A 24740-nucleotide genomic window follows, 5' to 3' on the forward strand; every position below is an offset into this window, starting at 1 on the left:
ATTGCATTGACAATTGCTAGCTTGCTGCTATGGGTTAAACTCAGCCTTGTTCTCTACAATTTGTGCAATATACTTTCACAGTGCAACATTGTGAAGTATATTGTGTGCTGTGTTAAATGAACTAATTTCAAAAGCAGTTGGTATCGTGTTTGGGTGGCGTTCTGAAAAGGTTTAGTTGTTAACCTCAATAACTAGATAATTAGGATTCAGTCAATCATTTCACTGGGTAATTAGAAAATTTTACATTTGCTCAACTCTGCTTAGACAAGCTGTTGGAAAAAGCAATAGAACTGCAGTTGTGTTCAAAGCAATTACACTACCTACAAGATATCTGCATGCTAAAATCAAATACCATGCAGAAATTAAAAAAACTACATTCAGAATTTGCAATAACAATGTTTGCAGATATATAAAATTTTCCCGAGCTTTATCAAAATTTTTGATTACATGCTAATACACATTCTTGTGGATCGCAATTATATGGTAAAATTGCAATTAAAATTAAAAAATTCTAGACAAAGGCTGACCAAATTCATATGTGCCTCATATCAATGTGGCATTTATAGTTAAAAGATTTTTTGCTTTAAATTTAGAGCAGAGAAAGTGACTCGGCTGAATGACAACCACAGAGGAGCAGCAGTTACCTGTGTGGGACATGACTTAAACTGAAGTGGCACCAACTTGGGGGAAATGATTATGAATGATAACAGGACTGAGTTTAGTTGGAAAAACCCACTGGTCAAATAGGCTGCTGACATTCACTGCTTGGCTCTTATGGACCACAAGTCTGCATTTTCAGGAGAGAAGGGTTTTTCCTGCCAACTTGAAGTGAAATAATGGGCCAGAATTTGCTGCAAGACATCTAACCATGTCTGCTGTTAGTAAGACTTGCACCTGCACTCTTCAGCTCACTTCTGTTGGGCTGCAGTTCCACAGGGGCCAATAATACTCTGATACCACATCCAAGAAATCATTCTTCATATGTGCCTCAGCAGGGATTGCAAAGGCTATTTGACCACTGGGCTTCCTCTCCAAACGAAGCTCAATCCTGATCTAATTCAACATCCTTATACACTCACTCTCCTGCAGGAGACAGCTGGATAGCTCAGAAGCAGAAGCTGTGGCTGTTTTTTTTCCTCCCTAGTTCAGCAATACTGAGGCCAATATTAACACTAACTACTACCCCAGCTAAAATCAGATAACTCAGCACAGATCAGGTTTTGAACCTGTGTACCACATGGCAGACTTGCCCAATACCCCATTGGAGGTTACCATAAAGCCCTATTCATATGGCTGAAAAGAAAAAATACCAGAGAGAATAACCAAAAAGAAAGTTTTTAAAGCAGTCTCCCAATAAGAATGGACGTATTGTGCTTCTCATCGTGCAGTTAAAACTGTAGTAATTTAACCAGACTCCAGATGTCAGCATTGCCACAGTGATGTCACCCAGTCCTGACTCATTATAGTCTGTGCTCATTACTCTTATTTATACAGAATTTTGCACAATGTACACAAAAACACAAGAAACAGGAGGAGTAGACCATATGGCCCATCGAGCTTGCTCCACCAAATAATGGATCAATAATAGGTCTTCAACCAAATATTCCACTGAATTCTTGCGATCAAAATATGGAATTATAGTTCAGAGAAATGCAACTTTTTTTATTTTAAGTAAGCATAGTTGCCATCGTGCATTTGCAGGCAGGCATAGCATAGGTAAAATGTGGATGAAAGCGAGTAGTGTCCTCAGCAGTCATATTGAATCATACCTCATACTTACGAGGTTACAAGACAGCATAAATATAGGGACGGAGCCAAGAATATGCCTTGGGGCATGCTGTAGGTAACTGTGCAGCTGTGGGAGAAATCATTACAGACGATGTAGGGATAGGGAACAATGGAACCATGAAAGAGCAGTGCCAAGAGGCTATAAAGGTTAATGATCAACTGCATCATAGGCTGAGGAGCAGTTGAGTAAGATAGGTGAGATAATACACCAGTGTAATAGGATATAGCTGATGACCTTGACGAAGATGGTTTTTAATGTTGTAGTCAACATGGAATCCACATTGAAGGGATTCAGACAGGAAGTGGTTCGAGAGGAGTATCAGCCACAGCTCAGTTGGTAGCACTCTCACCTCTGATTCAGAAGGTTGTGGGTGGTCCCATAACTCCAGAACAAAAATCTAAGATGACAATCCAGTGCAGTATTGAGGGAGTGCTGCATTGTCAGAGGTGTCATCTTTTGGATGAGACATTACACCTTCTTCCCTCTCAAACAGGCATAACAAAATATTCTGGAGAGCAGAATTATCCCCAGTATCCTAGCCAATATTCATCCCTCAAATCAACATTACTTAAACAGATTATCTGATCATCATCACATTGCTGTTTATGGGAGCTTGCTGTGCACAAACTGGCTGCTACATTTCCTACAGTTTAATAGTGACCATACTTCAAAAATACTTCAATGGCTGTAAAGCACTTTGGAGTGTCCTGAGGTCATGAAAGGCACTATATAAATGAAAGTCTTTTTCTTTTTAGACAGCGAGTTGTGTAGACATTCAGCACCTTCCAGAAGGGAGGTTTGAAATGGGGTGGTAGCTGGAAAGTACAGAAGTAAATGCTTGGGAAGGGGATGATACATTTTGAAGATAAGGGCAGTCTTAGAGGAATCATAGAATGATGCAGCTTTGGAGGCCATTTGGCCTATCATGTCTTTACCTGCTCTTTGGTAGAACTATCCCATTAATCCTATTCCTTTGCTCTTTCGCCATAGCCCTGTAACGATTTTCTCTTCAAGCATTTATCCAATTATTAGACTTATAGCTTGAATCATTTCACAAATGTAGAGCACCAGTAATTCATGACTGATAGAGGTTTTTAAATGAATGAAATGAACCCAATAATTATTATAATATTGTAGATCTGTATTTCCCACATTAGTGTTCTTGCTTTTTCATAGAAGTTGTAAATGTAAAGCCATTACATTTACAATCCAATTATAACCACAAGGAAAGCTGTTGACATATTAAGATGCTCACTGTTATAATGGGGAGTTCCATGTGTTAAAGGATTTTAACCCTTATTTTTTTTTAGATTAGAGATACAGCACTGAAACAGGCCCTTCGGCCCACCGAGTCTGTGCCGAACATCAACCACCCATTTATACTAATCCTACACTAATCCCATATTCCTACCAAACATCCCCACCTGTCCCTATATTTCCCTACCACCTACCTATACTAGTGACAATTTATAATGGCCAATTTACCTATCAACCTGCAAGTCTTTTGGCTTGTGGGAGGAAACCGGAGCACCCGGAGAAAACCCACGCAGACACATTGAGAACTTGCAAACTCCACACAGGCAGTACCCGGAATCGAACCCGGGTCCCTGGAGCTGTGAGGCTGCAGTGCTAACCACTGCGCCACTGTGCCGCCCTTATTTATTTAATTTAAATAAAAATCAAAAAATGAGCTAACTTGGGCAGCAGTGGTAACAACACAGCCTCACAGCTCCAGGGACCTGGGTTTGATTCTAGGTACTGCCTGTGTGGAGTTTGCAAGTTCTCCCTGTGACCACGTGGGTTTTTGCCGGGTGCTCCGGTTTCCTCCCACAGCCAAAGACTTACAGGTTGATAGGTAAATTGGCCATTGTAAATTGCCCCTAGTGTAAGTAGGTGGTAGGAGAATGGTGGGGATGTGGTAGGGAATATGGGATTAATGTAGGATTAGTATAAATGGGTGGCTGTTGGTCAGCAGCCTCGGTGGGCCGAAAGGCCTGTTTCAGTGCTGTATCTCTCAAAAAAAAACTTGGAAGTTGCTCAAAGTGGAAGAGAACGACTAATGCTCACCTACCATTAACTAAGTATTACAGCGCTGATGGAAGTGCTCTAGAATGCGTACATGACGCTGGTACAAGTCCCTCTCTGTGCCGCATCAACCATCGCCAGTGGGAAGCGCTAGCCATAGATCGTGATGCCTGGAGATGCTACATTGGGAATGCTACTGCCACCTTTGAGACTAAGCAAAGAGCCAGCATGAAAAAGGACAGATCCAATTGTCCTCAGCAACGACTACACCTTCGCTTCCACCCGCTGTTGGAGAATCTGTCACAGACAGACCTGACTAGTCATCAGCAGGTCTGCAACCGGAAGAACACCCTTCCTAAAATCTTCATCCGCAAAGAAACGCCAAGACAGAGATGAGTGACAAGGATCTGGGTCAATATGAGGTCAAGACAGCAAGCGGTGTGCTTTATGAAGGAGAGGAATCTGATGAGGGTAAGAGGTCGAGACAGCTAAACTGATAGCATAATCCTAAGTGAATACTTCACACTTGGCATCAGAAGCAAGGATTGACTTGCTGCCAAGCTTCAGATCTCTCTCTCCATCTTTTTTTTTAAAGTCTGATGCTTGTTCTAACAATCAGCACTTTCTTCCGGCACCGTCTCAATGTAATTCAACTGCTCAGTGGAGGAACAGCACTCGAGAAAATTGGATTTGCATTCTATACTCAAGAGTTCTTCAAAAAGAGAGCAAATACAATCAGGATAGTTCAGTCACAGAATTTTTCATACAATCCTCAAATATATTTCCTGTCCAATTGGTATTAATGGGATAAACAAGCACTTGCCAACCTGAAAGTATCAGACGTCATTGCTTCACTTGTATTTTATGAACACTCTTTCTCAATCCTCCTTGCCAGGCTTCATGTTTGAAGTCTTACATGGTTGACAGCACCTGAAGCCATAAGTGGAGACAAAGACTCTAAGGTGAGTGATCCCTTCAGTAGCTGATGCATAGGTTCATAACTCAGTGAACACAAACTAAAATGAATATCAAAGACTAAGCAAAATGGAGGGCTTTGCACTTCCAAACTCAATGCATCTTACCAAGACATCTTTTAAGAAAAATGAAAATTATTTCATTCTGAATGAGTTTCTGGGCTCCTTTCTGAATGCAATCCAAATCTTTGGCCAAAAAAAGTCAATTGCCTCATATCTTCTGGAATAGTGCGGTCCGTAATCTTTCAAAGATGGATGGATGCCAACAAAGTGCTGATCTAGATGAAAACTTCTCCAAAATTATTCTATTTCACATTTTAAAAACATTCCCCTCAAAGATTTAATTTCTGTTGTAACCATGGTATTCATATGTTTAGTTTAGAGATACAGCACTGAAACAGGCCCTTCAGCCCACCGAGTCTGTGCCGACCATTAACCACCCATTTATACTAATCCCATATTCCTACCACATCCCCACCTGTCCCTATATATCCCTACCACCTACCTATACTAGGGGCAATTTATAATGGCCAATTTACCTACCAACCTGCAAGTCTTTTGGCTTGTGAGAGGAAACCGGAGCACCCGGAGAAAACCCACGCAGACACAGGGAGAACTTGCAAACTCCGCACAGGCAGTACCCAGAATTGAACCCGGGTCCCTGGAGCTGTGAGGCTGCGGTGCTAACCACTGCGATCCAATTAAGCTTCTGGCCAGTGACAGCTCCCAGAATGTTAGCAATTTGGGAGTCAGCAATGGTGGTGCTATTGAATGGCTGAGACATTTGTTTGGGCCTTTTCTTGTTGTAGAATGGTCATTGCCTGGCAGTTACATGATGAAAATATTACCTGCCATTTGTCAGCCCAAACTGGAATGCTTTCCAAGTCCTATCATGAGCTGCTTATGAACATTTTTCCAGTTGGCTTCACCACTTGTTCACTCCAACACAGGCTATTAACCCAGCCAGTAAATTGAATAGGTACAATGGTACAGAGTTCACACTCTTTACAGAACAAATAATTACCGGATTGCACTTCTTGGTGCTGCAGACAGTGCACTGAAGGGTGGAGATAAAACACAGGTGAATAAATTTTTTCAAAGGGATCAAGAATATAGATTACAAAAGCAGCCCTTAAAAATGTTAAGGCACTAGAGAGAAGGAACAATGTTTTATGTGGAAGCAGCCATAGGATAAGTTACTAATTGCCTATATATTACAATGAATGCTGGGTATATAGAGCTTTTCCACAAAAGGAATAGGACTTTGATTTTGTACGGTAAAACATGAAATTCAAGGCAGAGGGGAATACAGGTTGTGTTTTTTGAGATCAGAGGATCTATGAAAAATCGATAACTAAATCATCCATGAACAAGCAGCAGCAAGCCTCATGCACTGAACAAGCAGGAGGAGAATCTATAGAAATAAATTCCTGTCAAGGAATTCTTGCATTCAAAGTTGGATGAGAACTTTGTTACCTAGTTAGTCTGCAAGCGAAATTATCCAAGTTACACCAATTGGGTAATCAGACCAGTGTTATTACATTTGATGAGCTTCAATTAGGTTTGGGAAGAACAGGGGATGAGCCACCTGGGTAAAAATTGGTTATAGCTCATTTTTGGATGTAGACAGCATGTGCCCAACTGGGAAGCCACAGGTTCCCCCAAATTTGGGCCTCAAACCTCATTCCAACAAGGTGCCAGTACTCATTACACAACTAGAGTCAGCTTACTGATTATAAGGATTTCAGATTCAGGCCACTAACATTGCTGGCAGCAACCCCAAGGTTAAGTTCAGAGAGAGAGAGAGAGATGGAAGCACAACGGGTAGGGGACCAGTCATGCCCTTGGAAGTGGCATTCTGGCTTCACAGCCATATTAAAAAAAAGTGTATTTTTGGTAGCAGCTGCTGAAAATTCCAGCATGCTGCACGCGTGACGAAGCAATTTAGTACAGTATTCCTAAAACAGGTGTTCTGACACTGGTGCTAGAGCAGTCACCTATGTCAGCATGTTAAACCCGGTGCTGATCAGTCACAAAGTTACTCCCTGAAACTGGCCCTCATTGTGCCCATTTTACAGGTATAAAATAGGTGAACCAGATCTAATTTCTACTGCACTTTCTCCAGAGGTTTGTTGCAAGTACTGCTTTAGGACTTGTGACCAAAGATGTATAATGCACATTTAGTGCAAATATGTCTAAAATAAATACTACAGAGCATTTTATATATTTTTTTATTCAGAAAACTACCTGTAAAAGAGGATGCTCTGGAAAAAATGTCAGTGACAAAACTCCAGAAATTTCAATATATAAAACAATTGAATTACAGAAACACAAAAATTTAGGTAACAAATAAGATTCATACTTTAAAGACAATTATCAGTGAATCTGAACACATGAACTATCATACACGTCTTAAGGACAGCCTGTTTTCTTTCTCCCATTACTTAGAATGATTTGTGTTGTAAAACACAGCAATAACATTTTATGCAGTCCTTAATTTTAATATAAGGATGTAAATTCTCTTCAAAAATAAAAAAAATGCCTCAACTCAAGGCAAGAAATAGCACCAAGAGCTTTATGGTGTTAATTTTCAGCAGAATCTATTATGGTAGCACCACAAAACATTTCATGCATATTATTCACCAGAGGCAGAGGGAGCAAAAGTTATACAATGGCTTTTGCTGCACAAAGCACCTAAAACCCGCTATTTATAAAAAGGAACTGTTGTTTCTTTTGTCCCATGAAATGTGGATAATGAAAGTACAACTATAAAACCTTGGGGGGAAAAACTCTCAGAACATTAAACATAGAACAAATAGAATGGTGCACAAAGCAAGGGAGGAGGGTGGGGAAGGGCCGGGGGTTGTTTGTCAGAAATCTCAAATTTAAGGTGGGGGAAGGACTTCCAAAAGAGATGTTAATAACTCTGTCTCACTGCTTGCAAAGTTTCATATACCTGTAAAAAGATGACTGGAAGAGACAAAGAGCTATAGGAATGCTTGGCCTTCAAATATAAACATACATGGGATGAAACTTGTAGCCTGAATTTGCCTTCCCAAACTGGAAACATATTCAACGACACGCTGCAATAGTGGGCGGAGGAGGAAGGGTGGTATGCTTCATCTTTTCTGGATTATATAATAGCTTGTGCAAATTCACTGTAGTTTAGTGCTTAAACAGTAGAACTAAATTAGCATTTTCTAGCATCAGTAATAAGACAATTACGCAGGTTTACTATCATGCTCTCCCATCATGTACTTCTTTTTGGTAAACTTTGAATTTTTGGTTGTACAGGTCCAATACAAATACTGATGGTAGAAGAACTGGGCAATGGCAAATCTTGGTCTCCCTGCTTACCTTCAAAGGAGCAGCTGAGGCAAACTATATTCTTCGCTGCAACATTAAAAAAAAAACTAAAAATAAAAAGTACAAGATCACACAAAACGCTGTGCACACACTAACAAAAAACATAACATTAAAGACTAGCAGAGCTGACACTGAAAAAAAAAACCATAGAAAGCTGCAACATTTGAGGTAATATTCCATGTAGTTAACTCAAGAAATATGGCAGCAGGAATAGTGTGCATTGACCATTTGGATATTCGGTCAGATATGGCATTAATGTATTGCCATATTCCTCTCCAACATAAAGACACCCTAAACTTTTGAGTTATAAAATAAAACTCAAGTGCTTCCTCTCCTTAGCAAAATGAATGAAGCTTTCACTTCCTCTCTCCCACCTTCTGATAATTTTCCTCCCTGGCTTCCTGGTCAAGGCAGCAGTTCACTGAAACTACCATGTTAGTCTAAAACAATTAAGCTATGAAAAATCTAACCCTTTCTGAGCATTTTAACTAGAACGTGAGATCTGATTTATATTATTTGCGAAGTTGAAATTTGTACTTGGTTGTAACCATCCAAGACGAGCCGAGGCCAATGCAGAGCTGATCAGAGCGACATGGGTGGGGGGGGAAGTCAGTATATCTCATCAACGGAAGAGGCTTAAGATGTACAATGTGTATGAGAAAAAGCAGGTGTGACTCAAAATCAAGAATCAGATTGGTCTAGAAGGCAGAAGATGATTTATACAGCACAATAATTTAAAAAAAAAAAGGACTGGCTGGCAATGCAGAACTTTTTCTGAAATACATATAGTTTCTACGCGATTTGCAATTGCAAGACATTGAGCCAAGTGCTTTCAATCTGAGAAAACTTTTACACTTTTTTGGAGGCAATTAGTAGCTAAATTGTGGTTTCTTCTCACAAGATCAAAAACTTTTACTACAGCTGCTTGTGTCTAAAAACATGCTGCAAATAATAAAACAATGCCAGACACCAGGAAAAATAATTAAAAGGTTCCTTAATAGTTCAATTGTTAGAATGCCCCAGACCACTATAAGGCATTCAATTTTAAAGTAAAACTTGCATCTTTAAAAACGTTGATAGAAACACACTTGTCATTCATCTCTGTTCACGGGGCAGATCATTCTGGAGTGTAATCTACAGCAAGTTCAAATATTGCTGCCCATACAGAGCTATAAAAAATGGACTAATATTGGCTCAATTACATATAGCACAATGTCCTCACTCATTCAAGTATTGATCACCTCTGTACTGAACTGATGTGGCAAAGCATGTTTAACCTAGTTCTGCTGTCCTTGTTGTGTTGCTGTGACCGAGAATCTCTCCCGTAGTCTTGGCCAGGGTTTTCTTCAGAGTTTCTTTTCCGTAGCCTGCTCCTCTCCTGCCTAATGTCAGTCTCAGTCTCTGAGTCGCTCAATTCAACATCCGGAGAGTAGCCATCATTGTCCTGGTACGCCGCTGTTGCTTGATGCTCAGAAAGCTGCTTGCTCCACAGGCGATCTTTGGCCGATCCCCTTTTTAAAGGCTTTTCACAGTTTCGGAAGTCTTCTGAAGTCCTCACTAAACTGTCCAATCTGTCTTTGCAGGGCTGACCAAATTCTCCCGATTTTGATTTTCTGAAAGTGCCCTGGTTGGTGAAATGATTTTTAAGAGTAGTCACTTTGTCATAGGAGGTTTGACTGGAACAGTCTCTCTGAATTACAATGCCTGATCTGCCCGTTAAGCCATTTGATTTAAGTAACCCTGGATTATTGTTGTCTCGTGTCTTTCCGTTAGCATTAGCTGATTGTCCACGTAGTGGTATATGAAGTGCCGATGGTTTTCCAGATGCTTGCTCCACATGACATTCGGGGGACAGCAGCGAACTACCTGCCTGAACATCCTGCCTGCGGCGGCTACCAGTCAGCAACTGTCCATTGCTTCTTTCATCGTGTTTAAGCCAGTGATTGGACTGTAACTTCTTTTCACTAGTTCTGGAGCCTTGTGGTGTTGACAAATTGTTCTTACTGTACAAACTACCATCAATGTTGAGGGAAAGCGGACCGTTGACTGCAATGGTAGAATGACTGTTGATATTTCGTGAAGGTTTTGTAGTTTTTAGCTTTATTGTGATTCTTGGAGGGTTATGGAACATCAATCCTTCCCGTGGCAATGACAAAGGAAGCCCTTAAAATGAGGGGGAAAAAAATTGAAGCTATTTTCACAAACACACACTGCCTCCCACCCCAAAAAAGTTAAAGCAAAATCTCTCTCCATATCAGGGAGGGTTTAAACTAACTTGGCGGCGAGATGGGAACCAGGAGTTAACATTAGAGAAGAAAAACAAGGTGCAGAAAGAATTAGGAGAGACAGATAGCACTAGGTAAGAAATAGTTAGGCATTAAGTGGGGTCAGAGCAAGAAGGAATGCAAAAAGGTCTAAATTAGGTTTACTGTGCATGTGTGTGAAAGCATGGAGTGTGACAAATAAGCTTGATTAGTTGCAGGCACAGATAGCCAAGTGGGAATATGATTATGTGGCGATAACGGAGACCTGGCTCAAAAAAGGGCAGGACTGGGTACGAAATATTCCTGGATACAAGGTGTTCAGGAAAGATAGGAAAGGAAAGGAGGATGGGTGGGAGTATTGATTAAAGGTACTATTATAGTGCTGGAGAAAGAGGATGTCCTAGAGGGGTCAAGGACAGAATCTAATTTATTCATCTATTTAGAGATAAGAAACAATTCAGTGTATTCTACAGGCCACCAACTAGTGGGAAAGATACAAAAGAACAAATTTGCAAGGAAATTGCAGAGGTGCAAAAACTATAGATTAGTTATAATAGGGACTTTAATTATCCTAATATAGCATGGAATAATAGTGTAAAAGGGCAGAGAGAGGGAAAAAGTTTCTAGAGTGTGTTCAGGAGAATTTTCTACATTATGTTTTTTGGTCCAATGAAGAAGGAGGCATTGCTGGATCTGGTTCTAGGGAATGAGGGGGGTCAAGTGGATCAAGTGTCAGTACAGCCATGTTTAGAAGGCAGGAACATAGGAGGCCATTCAGCCCATCGAGCCTGCCTTGCCATTCAATACGATCATGGCTGATCATCCGCTTCAATGCCTTTTTCCCACACTGTCCCCATATCCCCTTAAGTCATTTGTATTTAGAAACGTCAATCTCTGCTTTAAACATACTCAATTGACTGAACTTCCACGGCCCTCTGGGGTTAAGAATTCCAAAGATTCACAACCCTCTGAGTAAAGAAATTTCTCCTCATCTCTATCCTAAGTGGCTTCTCCCTTATTTTGAAATTGTGCGCCCTGGTTCTAGACTCCCCAACCTGGGGTAACATCTTAGCTGCGTCTACCCTGTCTAATCCTTCAAGTATTTTAAATGAGATCACCTCTCATTCTTCGAAACTCTAGAGAATGCAGGCCCAGTTTCCCCAATCTCTCTTTATAGGACAGTCCCGCCATCCCAGGAACAAGTCTGGTGAATCGTCGTTGCACTCCCTCTATGGCAATAATATCCTTCCTAAGGTAAGGGGACCGAAACTGCACACAGTGCTCCAAGTGCTGTCTAATTAAGCTTCTGTACAACTGAAGCAAGAAATCATAGCAGCGAGAGTATCATGAGGTTTAGGTTAGTTATGGAAAAGGACAAGGAGCAATCCAGAGTAAAAATAATTAATTGGAGGAGGGCCAAATTCAGTGGGGGCGAGAATGGATCTGGCTCAGGTAAACTGGAATGATAGATTGGCAGGCAATCCTCTAATGGAACAATGGGCTGTCTTTAGGTTCAGGTATAGTCGAGGTACATTCCCATGAGGGGGGTAAAGGTAGGGCAAACAAAGCCGGAGCTATCTGGAAGATGAAAGAAAGACAGAGAGTAAGATGAAGCAGAAAAAGGGTGCATATGACAAATGTCAGGATGATAATACAAGTGAGAGCCAGACTGAATATAGAAAGTTCAGAGGGGAAGTGAAAAAAGAAATAAGAACAGCAAAGAGGGAGAGATTAGCAGCTAACATAAAAAGGAATCCAAAAAATTATTTTATTGGCATATAAATAGTAAAAGGGTGGTCGATTAGGGATCAAAAAGGATATTCAGCATGGAAGCAGAGGTCATGGCTGAGAAACACGATGAGTACTTTGCATCTGTCTTTATCAAGCAAGATGATGCTGCCAAAGTCATAGTGAAAGAGGATGTAGTCGAGATACTGGATGGGCTAAAAATTGATTAAGAGGAGGTATTAGAAAGGCTAGCTGTACTTAAAAGTCGATAAGTCACCAGGACTAGATCAGATGCATCTGAGGATATTGAGGGAAGTAAAGGTCGATAGAGGTGTTCAAAATCATTAGGGGTCTGGACAGAGTAGATAGGGAGGGACGGCAGCATCATCTGGAGTGGTGCCCACTGCCGGTGCTGCAGGCGGCCCTGTACCCTGGAGACTCCAGGACAGGTAAGTGAGGTTGGGGTTGCCGGGGCGTCGGACAGGCTCCAATGACAGGGTGGAGGTGGAGGAGCCATTGCCACTGGGAGGGACCTCAAAAGTAGGTTCCCCGAACTCCTCGATCCCGCTAGCAGGCTGCCAGGTCTCACCTGTCGGCAGGCCCTCAGTCCTCCACAGAATTGGAGTAGAGGCGGGAAGAGGGAGAGGGAAAGTACTAATGAGATTAGCATCCCTAAAAGTTGATAAATCGGGGCCGGATGAAATGTACCCCAGGCAGTTAAAAGAAGCCAGGGAGGAAATAGTGGAAGGTTTGTCCATCATTTTCCTGTCCTCACTGGATACAGGTGTGGTGCTGGAGGACTGCTGACGTTGTACCTTTGTTTAAAAAGGGAGTAAGGAATGGACAGGCCAGTCAGTCTAACCTCAGTAGTGGGCAAATTATTGGAATCAATTCTGAGAGAGAGGATAAACTGTCACTTAGAAGGGTACGGATTAATCAAGGATAGTCAGCATGCATTTGTTAAGGGAAGATCTTGTCTGACTAACCTGATTGCATTTTTTGAAGTAACAAGGAAGATTGAGGAGGGCAGTGCAGTGCAGTTGATGTGGTCTACATGAATTTCAACAAATCCCTTTTAAAAGGTGTCACCTACATTTTCTGAGTGTTCCACATGTTTACTACCCTCAAAATAAAAAGCTTAAGGACAGCCTAGCCCACAATTTTATCCTATGCAACACTGTACTGCAGCATTATAAACCACTGTAATGCAACTAGAAAGGATTCCATGAATGCATGAGAAGTACTGGTGTATATTTACCTGCAGCAATTTGCTGATTCATCAGCTGTACATGCAAGTTGAAGAGTTGTTCTTGCACCTTACTTTGCGACAACTTTAGTTTCTCTCTTCTGCTCACCATGTAGCAAAGATTCCTCACCTAATGAGAATGAACGTAATTTCAGTTTTTAAGTATTCCTTTCAAGTTATCTGTAATCTGTAAATTATATTATAGATAAGCAACATAAAACAATTCAAACCCTTTCTAAGTCTTGCCGTAGATGCATGAACATCTTCATTCTGGAATGGATCCGATCCTCTTTCTGCTGGCCCAAGCAATTTTCTTCGCCTTCCTTCGGAGGTAGCAGTGGTTTACTGAAATTGCTTTTCCGCTTCAGCTTCCAGTACTCAAAAATATATTCTACCACCTGCTCAGAGAGACGCAGTTCACCAGCCACGTCGGCAACCTTTACCAAAGTGTAAAATTCTTCCTCCAGCTCCTGAAGCTTCTGTGCACGCAAGCCCTTCTTCTCGGTTTCAGTCTGTTTCTGCTTTTGCTCACTGATTTTTGCACAGTCACCTTCTTGGCTCTGCCTGTTTTTGCTATGCTTGAGACAGTAAGACTTGAACTTCACTTCATCACCATCGTCCAGAATTGTCTTCATCTCGAGACTATGCTCAAAAGCACAAGTTACGTGAAAGGCTGTAATGCAGCTCTTCACTGAGCACTGAGGATTAATGAGAAAACACAAACAAATGAATGAAAACCATACACCGACAGCTTTTATTTATTTATTTTTATTTTTTTTACTTATTTAGAGATACAGCACTGAAACAGGCCCTTCGGCCCACCGAATCTGGGCCGCCCAAGAACCACCCATTTATACTAACCCTACAGTAATCCCATATTCCCTACCACCTATCTACACTAGGGGCAATTTACAATAGCCAATTTACCTATCACCTGCACGTCTTTGGCGGTGGGAGGAAACCGGAGCACCCGGCGAAAACCCACGCGGTCACAGGGTGAACGTGCAAACTCCGCACAGGCAGTACCCAGAATTGAACTCGGGTTCGTGGAGCTGTGAGGCTGCGGTGCTAACCACTGCGCCACTGATAAACACCAAGTTGGTCAAAATATTTTAAGTGACGTATATATAGCTCAGATTAATGTGCATGTACTAACTGTCACATTTTCTTATAATTTCACATCTTAATCCTGTAGCACTTCTGTCCATGACAATGCTCCTCAATGTAGTGTTACAATTACCTCAGATTAATAGAAAATCAATGTATTATGAAATATAATACAGGAACCTTTCAATGTGTAAAAGACTGTAACAACTTTTTTAGTTCAGTTAACATTTAAAGGCTCTGGTTAGAATCATGCTTGAATATGCTTTGACTTTACCACAGATCTTCAAATTGCACAGTGTATAAATGGAGCAAAGTTAGACCACAGGAAACTGATCCAGCTTGTAGAATCACTTCCACTGGAAATGTTTTATGAATGGGACAGGACAGCCATGGTAAGAGTAAAATATTTTGCTTTCTCAATATCTCTATTCCAAAAATCCTGAGAAGTCCAAATATACCTTTATTGAAGAATGCTGTACTTAATTTCCAATTCTTTAGTTCTAATCACCTTAAAATTTACATTTATACAGCTAGTTAAAAATAGATTAGAGGGTTGCATTAAACACATGTTTTTTTAAATGATTTGTAAACAGGGAACTAAACTGCATTTGGAAATAGCAGCTGTCAATACAGAATCTAGGCTCTCATTCTCCGAATACCCTTAAGCAGCTTTAGTGACTTGAACCTTTATAAATAAATTAACACTTATTTGAATATGGCTGTGTTTGCTGAAAACGCAACACTAGGTGGCCGTTCTACCCACTCAGCAACTCGCTTTCTCCCCCTCCTCCCCACTGGCCACCCCCCCCCCCCCCCACTCCCCCACTTCCCTGGCCGACTGTTGCCCGCTCTCCGGCCACTTGCTCCCCCACGCCCCCTTGCCAGCCGCGAGCTCTGGGCCGCGCCACTTCCCCCCTCTCGGCCACTCGCTCCCAATTTTCATCAGCCTCCAGGTGCCGCCCAGAGAAGCAAGGAGTGACGGGGTCGATGCAGGAGCGAGTGGCTGAGAGGAGGGAAACGGTGTGGCCTACAGATAGCAGCCGGAAAGCGGGGTGGCGCGAAGCTAGGAACAATCGGCCCAGGGAGCAGTGAGGTCTGGAGCGAGCAGCTGAGGGGAGGAAGCATCGAGGCCTGGAGCAAGGAGATCGAGCTCCAGCCTCAAAGTCTCCCATTCAGCCGCTTCCTCCAGCCAAGTGAGGGGCTGGATACCCGATGACGCTTTATCGCGCATGCGCGAACATGGACCTGGCACAGATACGCAATGACGTTAATGCTGTGTGATGACGTCATTCTGCGCGTACTCTGCTAAGTCCTGGCAAGATGTAGCTGCGCATGTGCGCAGCTTGGCGCGCTCTGATGACGTCAGCAGGCTGCTGCGTTGTCAGGAATCACTTTGTTTGAATATACCTACCTTAAGTCTGTTTTTAACTAAAATAATTTGCCTACATAATATTACAGATAAAACAATCAGCTCCCTGACATAAGTGCCTAGTTAAGTTCTTCAAATTCAACCAAAGACAACTGATCAAAGCTGTCAATCAATGTTGCCGCAGCTGGACATATACATGCATAAAATGAAAAGGGCAAGAAAGGACCATTAGGCCATTTCCATCTAGATACAAAACAAACACATCCACCATTTACCCACCCCTTTTACAGCATAGTCTCCTGAAAGAGGCATACCTGAATGCAGGCACCAGTCTTCAATTTGCAAAGGCTGCAGACTAATGACCATCGGCTCGGTGGAATGTGAGACACTTTTGTAATTGGTTCCATTCTTTCAGGGCAGGCAATACTGACCTGTGGTCACAATGAAATAGATCATATATTTCCCCAAGCTGAAAAAAGACCAAGATCAATAAACTAATCCTGATTTGGGGATTCTGTTTTGAATCAATTTATGTGCACTTTCAGCATGTTAGCCTCTTAAGTGGAGCGGCTTGATCTTTTTTCAGGAATGGTGTGTATACACACTGGCCAATTGTGTCAATTCACAGCAAGGAGTCCTCAATGAGATTAAAGAAAGTAAAGAATTACCAATGTAGACAGTCAGATTTTTGTAACAAACAATTTCCTCCTAAAAAGTCAAACTGTAAGGTGAGAATCTTCATAAAATGTTATTCAATTCTAAGTAAACAGCTGAAAAATAATTAAAAGTAAATATTTACAATTTGCATTGACATGATAGCAATATTTTTGCTATGATGTGAAATTGTAATATTTGATTTCATTCAGGGGAAACAAAAACTACAGAAATGCTCCCATAACTCCAACATATTTAGCATGCAAGATTGATAAAATATCAGTTTATGGAACTTGTCTGCTTGACAATGCACATTTTGAGCGCGCAAAAATAATTTAGTTATGCTCAAGTACAGATTCATAAACATTAATAGTGGCTGGTCAGCGCAACACAGTTGTAAATTACAATTGAATTAATCTCCTCCCTCAAAATACAAGCAAATTTAACAATTACACTTCTCAATCACAACTGCCTCGAACAGCAGACTGATTGTTCATTCAGTAGCTCAACACAAAGTTAGCTAATTAGAGTGGCATAGAGCAGCACTGGTTCATCAGCACAAATCAAAAATCGACAAAGCACCGAGAAGGTAATCTCTTCCAACCGAAACAGATAGCATTTAACAGAGGCATCACCATCTACTTCCAAAATTAAAGGAGGACTGAGCGTAACAATTGAGTAACTTCTACTTCAAGACAGTAAAATCAGTGAGAATCAGAACACAGATAGTGACAGCTGAAGTAATCTACTTGATTGTACCCATGGGCCAAATATAGGCATTCAAACTATGTGTAGATCTTGATGCAGAAATAAATAGTAACTTTTTCCAAATTGTCACTCACTGGATTATAATGGAGCCCATTGTTGATTTGTGACCCTTGCAAGTTATAGCAGCACCAGGGAAATCAGTACGGAGGAGAGGAAGCACAATGGGCATGTTCTTTTTCATTCTTTTTCTAATGTTAAATCAGCCCTCCTGACAAGCTGAAACAGCAACAGCAGCTTAGAAGCTTAAAATAAATTGTGCCTTTGAGAAGGGTGGTATGGGAGACCAATTCAGAATTAAAAGATGAGAACACAGTATTTTACTGCCTTGTCTTGGACACAGGATAAACTCCACTTAGAAGGACTAAGAAAATTCTGTCGTAAAACAAGTCAAATCGCTTAATTTTTTTAATCATCTGGGATTTATTTTACTCCACATAATCTTTGCTAAACTATTTTGCAGTAGGGCACAGCTGAGTTGCCTCAGTGGGAAATAGCTGATTTTACCCACTGGAAGTCCAGTTGAAATAGTCATTCTAATGTTTCTGTTTAACAACTTCCTACAGGTAGAGGTATATGGTTGTAACAAAAATATCCAAGTATGTCATTTCTTGTCTCAGAACAAGAGTGGTATCTGGTCCCAAAGCAGTTGGCACCTTGAATTTTTTTTCGATTAAATTGTTTTAAAAAGGGATTAATTTCCATGTCCAGCCAATATTTGATAGAGAGCGATTTTAAATAATGTACGTAGAGCTTTTAGCTTTACCTGAATTCAGATGCGCATGTACACTAGGAGGAAAAAAAAGTGACAATAAGGATATAGACAGAGATGTCTGCTAAAACAAATCTGTAAATTCACTTTTTACCTCAGGTATCCACAAGGCACAGCTGACATGTGCCCACTTGGTCCCAGCACGTGTGGCTTTCATTGCTCCACCTTGTTTTGGGCACAGGAGACACTGTGGATAAATTCCAAGCACACAAGTTCGACACAACCAGCTACCTTCAGGCACTTTCAGAATCCCATAGCAAGCCTGAGTGTAAAAGAAAATTAGAACATGTATTGGTAAACAAAAACTGACTAACAAGTAATGTATATATTTAAGACTTTCACGAGTTGGATCCTACATCAAGGTGAGGTGAGGTAAAAGTTATTTAAAAAATCATTTATATTTATTATACAACATATAGCATAAGAAAATCATTCCTCACCTTTCAAAAAATACTCCAGAAGGTGCATGTATGAATGTAGCAAAATATCCTGTACACTGCTTCCCTTCAGGAGGCCAAGATGAGCAAATGCACTAAATAGGTGAAACTCAGTGCATGAGCATTAAATAATTCTGACCTACAATCACTGTTGATCTGGCGACACCTCAGTTTTAAAAATTCTCATCTTCAAATCCCTCTATGGCCTTCCCCCTATCTCCACTAGCCCTACATTTCTCCACGATCTGTGTTCCTCCAAATCTGACCTCTTGTGCATCCCCTGGCTCTACCATGGGTGGATGTACTTTCAGCTGCTGTGGTGCTAAGTTCTCAAACTCCCTCCTGAAACCTCTTCGCCTCTCTTCCTCTTTCTCCACCTTTAAGGCGCTCTTTGAAACCCTCATCTTTGATCAAGCTTTTGGTCATCTGGCCCAGTAGCTCATGTGGCTCAGTGCCAAATTTTGTTTAATAATGCTCCTGTGAAGCACCCTGGGACATTTTACTACGTTAAAAGGCAATATATAAACGCAAGGTCTGGCATTCAAACTTGTCTCTCCAAAGTAAGGAGACACACTTTAGCATTGCAGCTTTGGGCTGTCGTTCAACAGATTAAAATAAAAGTTACAGTTTTACTATTAGCAATGGCCCAAAGATGGAAGTGTAGGAGCTTGCAAATTTAAAAAGTTTACTAAAAATAGCCATCATTTAAAAATTCTTTGTAGCTACAGCTCTGATCCTCAGATCCTTCCTGAACATCCTGTAAAGCATTAACTAAATCAGTCACTTCAATTAAATAAATCATACCACACTAAATACAATCTATCCCTTCCGGATATTTTGACATTGATAGCGAACTGTAGGGTAGGTAGCACTCCTGCTACTCAACATTTTGTGTATCCAAAGTTGCTGTTGGTAGCAGTACAAGATGTGGGCCCCATTCTACCGAGGTTTTAATCAGGATGGATAGCATACTGTCGAGAAAAAATGGTGAGCGCAGCTCTCACAGGAAGTCTAAGGGGCATTATCCCACCATCCCACTGTTCGCAATCAATTTACCAAAACTGAGAATCAGAACTTCATGTAGGCGGATTAACATCCAACAAATGTGCAACACTACAATCTCATTTAAAAAGTCGTTAATAAATGTACTCCACAAGGATAAACATTTTTGTAACATCCCAGTCAACTTCTTTAAAATGCTGTCACAAGCAAGTTTTACAGGATCAGAAGTGTAGTTATAGGATTCTTCAATAGTTTTGATCTCATTAGTATTGCACTGGCAATTCTATTGGTTCTGCTGCTGTTCATTTCACTGAAGTAAAATTTTAATTAATCAGCAAAGGGACTGTGAAAGTGAGAGTTTAATTTATTGAACGCACCATTTATAAAATGCTATAATGACCAGGGAAAATCCAGACTTCTTCTGCAGGTTCACAATTACAACATTGAAACAAACTATCGTTAGTCATAAATCTAATCAAATGTAAGCAAGAGCTTTCCGCCACTAGCCTTGTTAACTGAAATCCAGCTCATAATTATGTTTTACTATTTTGAAATCCTCAGCAATTAACCTCTGACTTCTTACTATTTTACTCTCAATAAGGATTATATGGGCAATTATATGTAGTGGTTATGTTACTGAGCTAGTAATACAAAGGCCTATAACAATAATCCAGGAAACATGGCAGTTTGAGAACCTGAATGCCGTAAAACAAAAAAATCTGGACCAAGGCACCACGAAGGAATCGGACTGTCGTTTAAAACCAACTGGTTCACTTTAGGGAAGGAAATCTGCCACCCTTACCTGGTCTGCATAGATGCGTCTCCAGTCCCACATTAGTGTGGCTGCTTCTTAAACTGCCCTTTGAAATAACCTTAAGCCACTTAATTGTATTGGACTACCCAGGGTAACTAGGGATGGGTATTAAGACCTGGCCTTGCTAGCGATGCCCATATCCCGAGAATTAACTTTTAGAAAAAACATACATATTTATAAATCTATTCCCATGATTCTGCAGTTAGAATCTGAACTTTTAAATAATTGTGTTCCACTTAAACTTACTTAAATGGTCAGAGCTTGCCACCCCCTTCTTGGTATGGAACCATGATGTCTTCTATGTTCATCCTGGACTATATTCTCATTAACCCCGGAAAACCATGTAACCAATATCACTTAACCAACAGAGACCAAACAGAAAGCAAACAGGGCCTTCTACATTTGCACAGATGAAAAGCTAAAAAATCTTAGATGGTTTCACTGCAATGTACTATAATGTATAAATATACTGCAGTGACTCAACCAAGTAATGTTTATAAATAAGACCTGCACTTTACAATAAAGATTACCCAAGAATAACATGGAGAAACAAACATTACAATTTTTGAATCATTTATTCTATTTTTGAATAAGTAATATCTTTACTTACTTGATGGACACAGATATTACACCTATCACAGAAGACCATCTCATTGCCCTCTTCACTATCAGGAGAGCGGCATACATCACAGATAACATCTTCATCATACTCAATTCCCAGTCCTTCCTCAGTCTCTATGGCATGGTTCATGTTTTCATAGCATTGACGCTCCAGTGCTTCTATAGTTCTCTCCATAGTGCATTCATGAATCAAACCACATCCTGAATCAAGATAATTTTTAAAAGAAAAAATGTTTTTAATATCATTCAAATAAATCTTCAAGATGTACCAATCATCAAGCAACAGGAAACGACTTGCTCCTCGTAGTAGTTTAATATTCTCTGAAGTCCTGCAATTCCATACTGCATGTGTAGATAAGACCAATGCTTTTATATTTAAAAATAGTTGCTCACCTGATGCTCCATTTTGCAGTAGGCAATGAGTCAATAAAGTATTTCTGCACAAGCAGATGAACTAAATGAGTGATTTTTTAAAATGGAAAATGACTCCTCATTGGTTCCCTGACCCAAAGCTAAACATCACAATTCATGCAAAAAAAAAATCACTGATCTTTTCTTAAATTTCTCTGAGTAATGATATGATCTAATTTTTCTATTATATAAGAAAACCCAGCCTGAATTCCATAAAAAATTGAAGTGAATGTCACATTGTGTTATGAAAGTGCTTCTATTTTATGTTAAATATTTTCTGAAGACTCATATTTAACTTGTGGAAATGGATTCATTTTGGAAGGCTGAGGACCTTTGATGTTGGACTATTTTTTGTTGAAAGTTCACTGAAAGGACACTCAAGATGTTGGGCTGAATTTTATTAGTGTGCCGCACATCACGGTAGCATGCTTAGAAGTTGGCAGCCCGCTCTGAAGTCAGCCCCCTTCAGAAATAGATATACCGTCACGGAGTACGTGCGATATTCCGTCACTGAGCACGGGGCTCATTTAAATTGATGGGGCGGAGCCGCTGTCCCCGATGACGGGGTTTGGGGGTGCCGCCGCTCCGTACCCGGCAATGGCGTCCAGCGCCACTGTGCAGCTGCCGGTGCCATTTTTAAAGTGCTTCAAGCCCTTATGGTTCAATAAAAGTTTTTAAAGGCGCCGGCACCCAGAAATAACTTTCAAACCCCCCCACCGAGTTATTAATAAAATAACCCATCCCCCCGAAAAAACAATTTGTTAAATTACGAACTTTAACCCCCCCCACCTTCAGACCATTTGACCCTCAGCCCCTTCCCACCATCCCCACAACCAATCGGAGCACGTTTCCCCTCTCCTACACCCCTCCCGACCTTAAGGTTTCACTGCTTCCCCCTCCCATTTGGCAGCCGTTATATCGGCGTGGGACAGCCACTGGGACAAGGCGAGTTGATTAAAATTTATTTCCATTCATTTTAATATGTAAATGAATGCCCCATCGGGTGCCGTACTGAGGTCTCGCCGCCGCCGGTAAAATGCGATGGGGCGGGTGGGGGGATCATGGTGGGCTGCTCATGCAAGTATTTTACAGTTCCCCCCGCCCCCACCATTGAAGGGCTGGTAAAATTCAGCCCGTTGTGTTTGAAAACAACCTTTACTGGACATCACATGCCTTAAGATAAATAAACAGCAGAAACCTTAGTGACTTGGGGGAGATGTTTACAGAGAAGTGACACGTCAAGATTTATGAGTGGTCAGGAGGTTCTGACCTGCTGTTTGGGGTTTTGTTTCTGAAATATTGTTTTTGGTTCAGTTGGGGTGTGGACTGTGTTTGAAAGCAGTTGGAGATCAACCTGGCAAGAGAAAAACACCCAGCTCATCTCTTTCTCTACCTCTTTGAAAAGACTCTGCGAATCCAGAATGTGATAACTGAAACCCCCTGATGCCACATTTATCCTGGAAAACCTACCAGACTATTTCTCAATATCTCCAGAACGAATTGCTCCAGAAAAGATCCCAGTGACCCATCTCCGTATACCCAGATGCCAGACCAAAAAGGGACAACTGACATCCTTCCATATCTTCTTTTTTTCTTCAAGAATTAAAAAGTATTTGGCCAAAGTTTTTTTTGTAAAAGAGCTCTGCAGACAGATTTTTTTTTTTTGAGTTTGTGTATGAAACTTTCATATTTCAATCTGAATGTTAATGTTTTGCTTCGTTCGTGGATAAGTCTTGTTTTATAATAAACTGATAATTTTGTTGTTAGTAAAGAAACCGGGTTTGTGTATTTTATTCTGGGATAGAGAATAGAGTATATGATTGACCGTATTAGTAACTGGGTAAACATTTAAAATATATGTTGTCACCTGTGGAGAAGTGGAACTAGAAAAGATAGTGCACTCCTCCTGCCTTGGTCGTAACATTGATGAAAAAATGAAAAGCACTATTCATTTATATTCCAGTATCACCATGGACAGTAGGCTTATATGATAAGATGACACTGAACAAAAACTTAGTGTTTACTCTTTTGTATATAAAATTAAATGCTAGGCATTTTCTCTATTTTAAATCTACCATACCCTGCAACCCAGTGACGAAGCAAATAAGTAGTTTGAATTTTCAGACACTTAAGTTTAGTTTGGACTTGCCAGAAAATATTAAAATATAATTCCAGATTAAGAGGAACAACAAAAAAGATGACTGCATCCAATGTGGTAAATAAATGCACTTGTGTTACTAGATAAAATAACTTATGCTTACCCATTTCTCGCAGTTCTTCATTTGCTGCATGTAACCAGTAAATGTCCACATCATCCAAGTCGTAACGGCACACAGTGTCTGCAAGTTCCAGGATGTTAACATATCCAGGGTCTGAGGGTTCGGTGCTGGAACAGCGGATATACTTCCGTGGTTTAGTAAACAAAGTCTCCTTCACCTTTTCTACAATAACCCTAAAACAGTCAAACATAAAAATCAAACACAGGAATAGAACCAATTCAGTGCAAGTAGTCCCAAACATGCTTAACTTCACAGCAAAACATTTTACTGGACAAGATTGTAAACGTCTTCCTGAATTCTTTGAAGCAGGACCTGGAGCTAATTTCCCCTTTCAACCCCACTGGTATAGAGGATAATTATAACACCCTATTAAAGTTCAGGTGTAATCTCCTAATTAAGCACAGGCCATTGACTGAAGTTGAAACCTTCCTGGTCTGTGTGGCACAGTGCCAGCTTGTTTACAGCATTTCGTTTCACTCAGTAGAAAGTTACTATTACAATGTATGAAGTATCATAAACAAATGGGTACAAATTAACTACATATTCAAACTATTACATTCGACTATTTTCTAAATATTGCTTTCCATGAATAGAATTTTAGCTTTTGAATCAGTGCCCTCTGTTATAACCGAAGCAACATTTGCTAACATTAGTTAAGGAAGAGATTATTATTCATGCTTACAAAAGAAATAGAAACAGAACTATGGAATTTTTGTAGGGTGACTTTGCAAATGAAAAATTTAATTTGTAATTTCCCTCTTCAGACAGCTCATTACATTGATGTGTTGTGACAAGTTTATAAATCTATTCAAACCTTCAGCTTTAGCTGTCATAAGTCACTAATTTTACAAAATAACTCCAGATGCACAGGCCATTTGGTCCATCTTAGCTCACCCAACTGGAATGATCCTAAAGTGCTCCCATTACAACATCCAAATGGTTCTTAAAATGATTCCAGGATTTTTGTGTCTCTACTGCTGTACCCAGGATCCAATTCCATGTATTGATCATTTTGTGGAGAGAAGCTTCCTGATAGCAGTCCTAAATTTGCATTTTACTAGTTTGACCCTGTGATCTCCTGATCTACTCTTGCAATTTAAAGCAAATTGCTGGATGT

General features: G+C 40.6%; 1 protein-coding gene across 3 annotated transcripts in view; it reads right to left on the bottom strand.

Moving 5' to 3' along the window:
• Window positions 1–7030: 7030 nt before the first annotated feature.
• jade3 (jade family PHD finger 3) overlaps window positions 7031–24740 on the bottom strand; it is a 53571-nt gene continuing 35861 nt past the window's right edge. The window contains exons 6-12 of one of the 3 annotated variants that reach the window (XM_068033241.1): window positions 23606–23796; window positions 20923–21134; window positions 18154–18321; window positions 16183–16299; window positions 13623–14090; window positions 13405–13522; window positions 7031–10317 (exon numbers count right to left, since the gene is read on the bottom strand). In XM_068033241.1, the coding sequence (XP_067889342.1) occupies window positions 9392–10317; window positions 13405–13522; window positions 13623–14090; window positions 16183–16299; window positions 18154–18321; window positions 20923–21134; window positions 23606–23796 (2200 nt within the window). In that variant the 3' untranslated portion in view covers window positions 7031–9391. Of the gene's footprint in view, window positions 10318–13404; window positions 13523–13616; window positions 14091–16182; window positions 16300–18053; window positions 18077–18153; window positions 18322–20922; window positions 21135–23605; window positions 23797–24740 lie in introns of those variants that run through there. The other 2 variants (XM_068033242.1, XM_068033243.1) reach the window with 2 other exon arrangements.

Source organism: Heterodontus francisci, chromosome 6, assembly GCF_036365525.1.
Source record: "Heterodontus francisci isolate sHetFra1 chromosome 6, sHetFra1.hap1, whole genome shotgun sequence".
Taxonomy (NCBI): Eukaryota; Metazoa; Chordata; class Chondrichthyes; order Heterodontiformes; family Heterodontidae; genus Heterodontus; species Heterodontus francisci.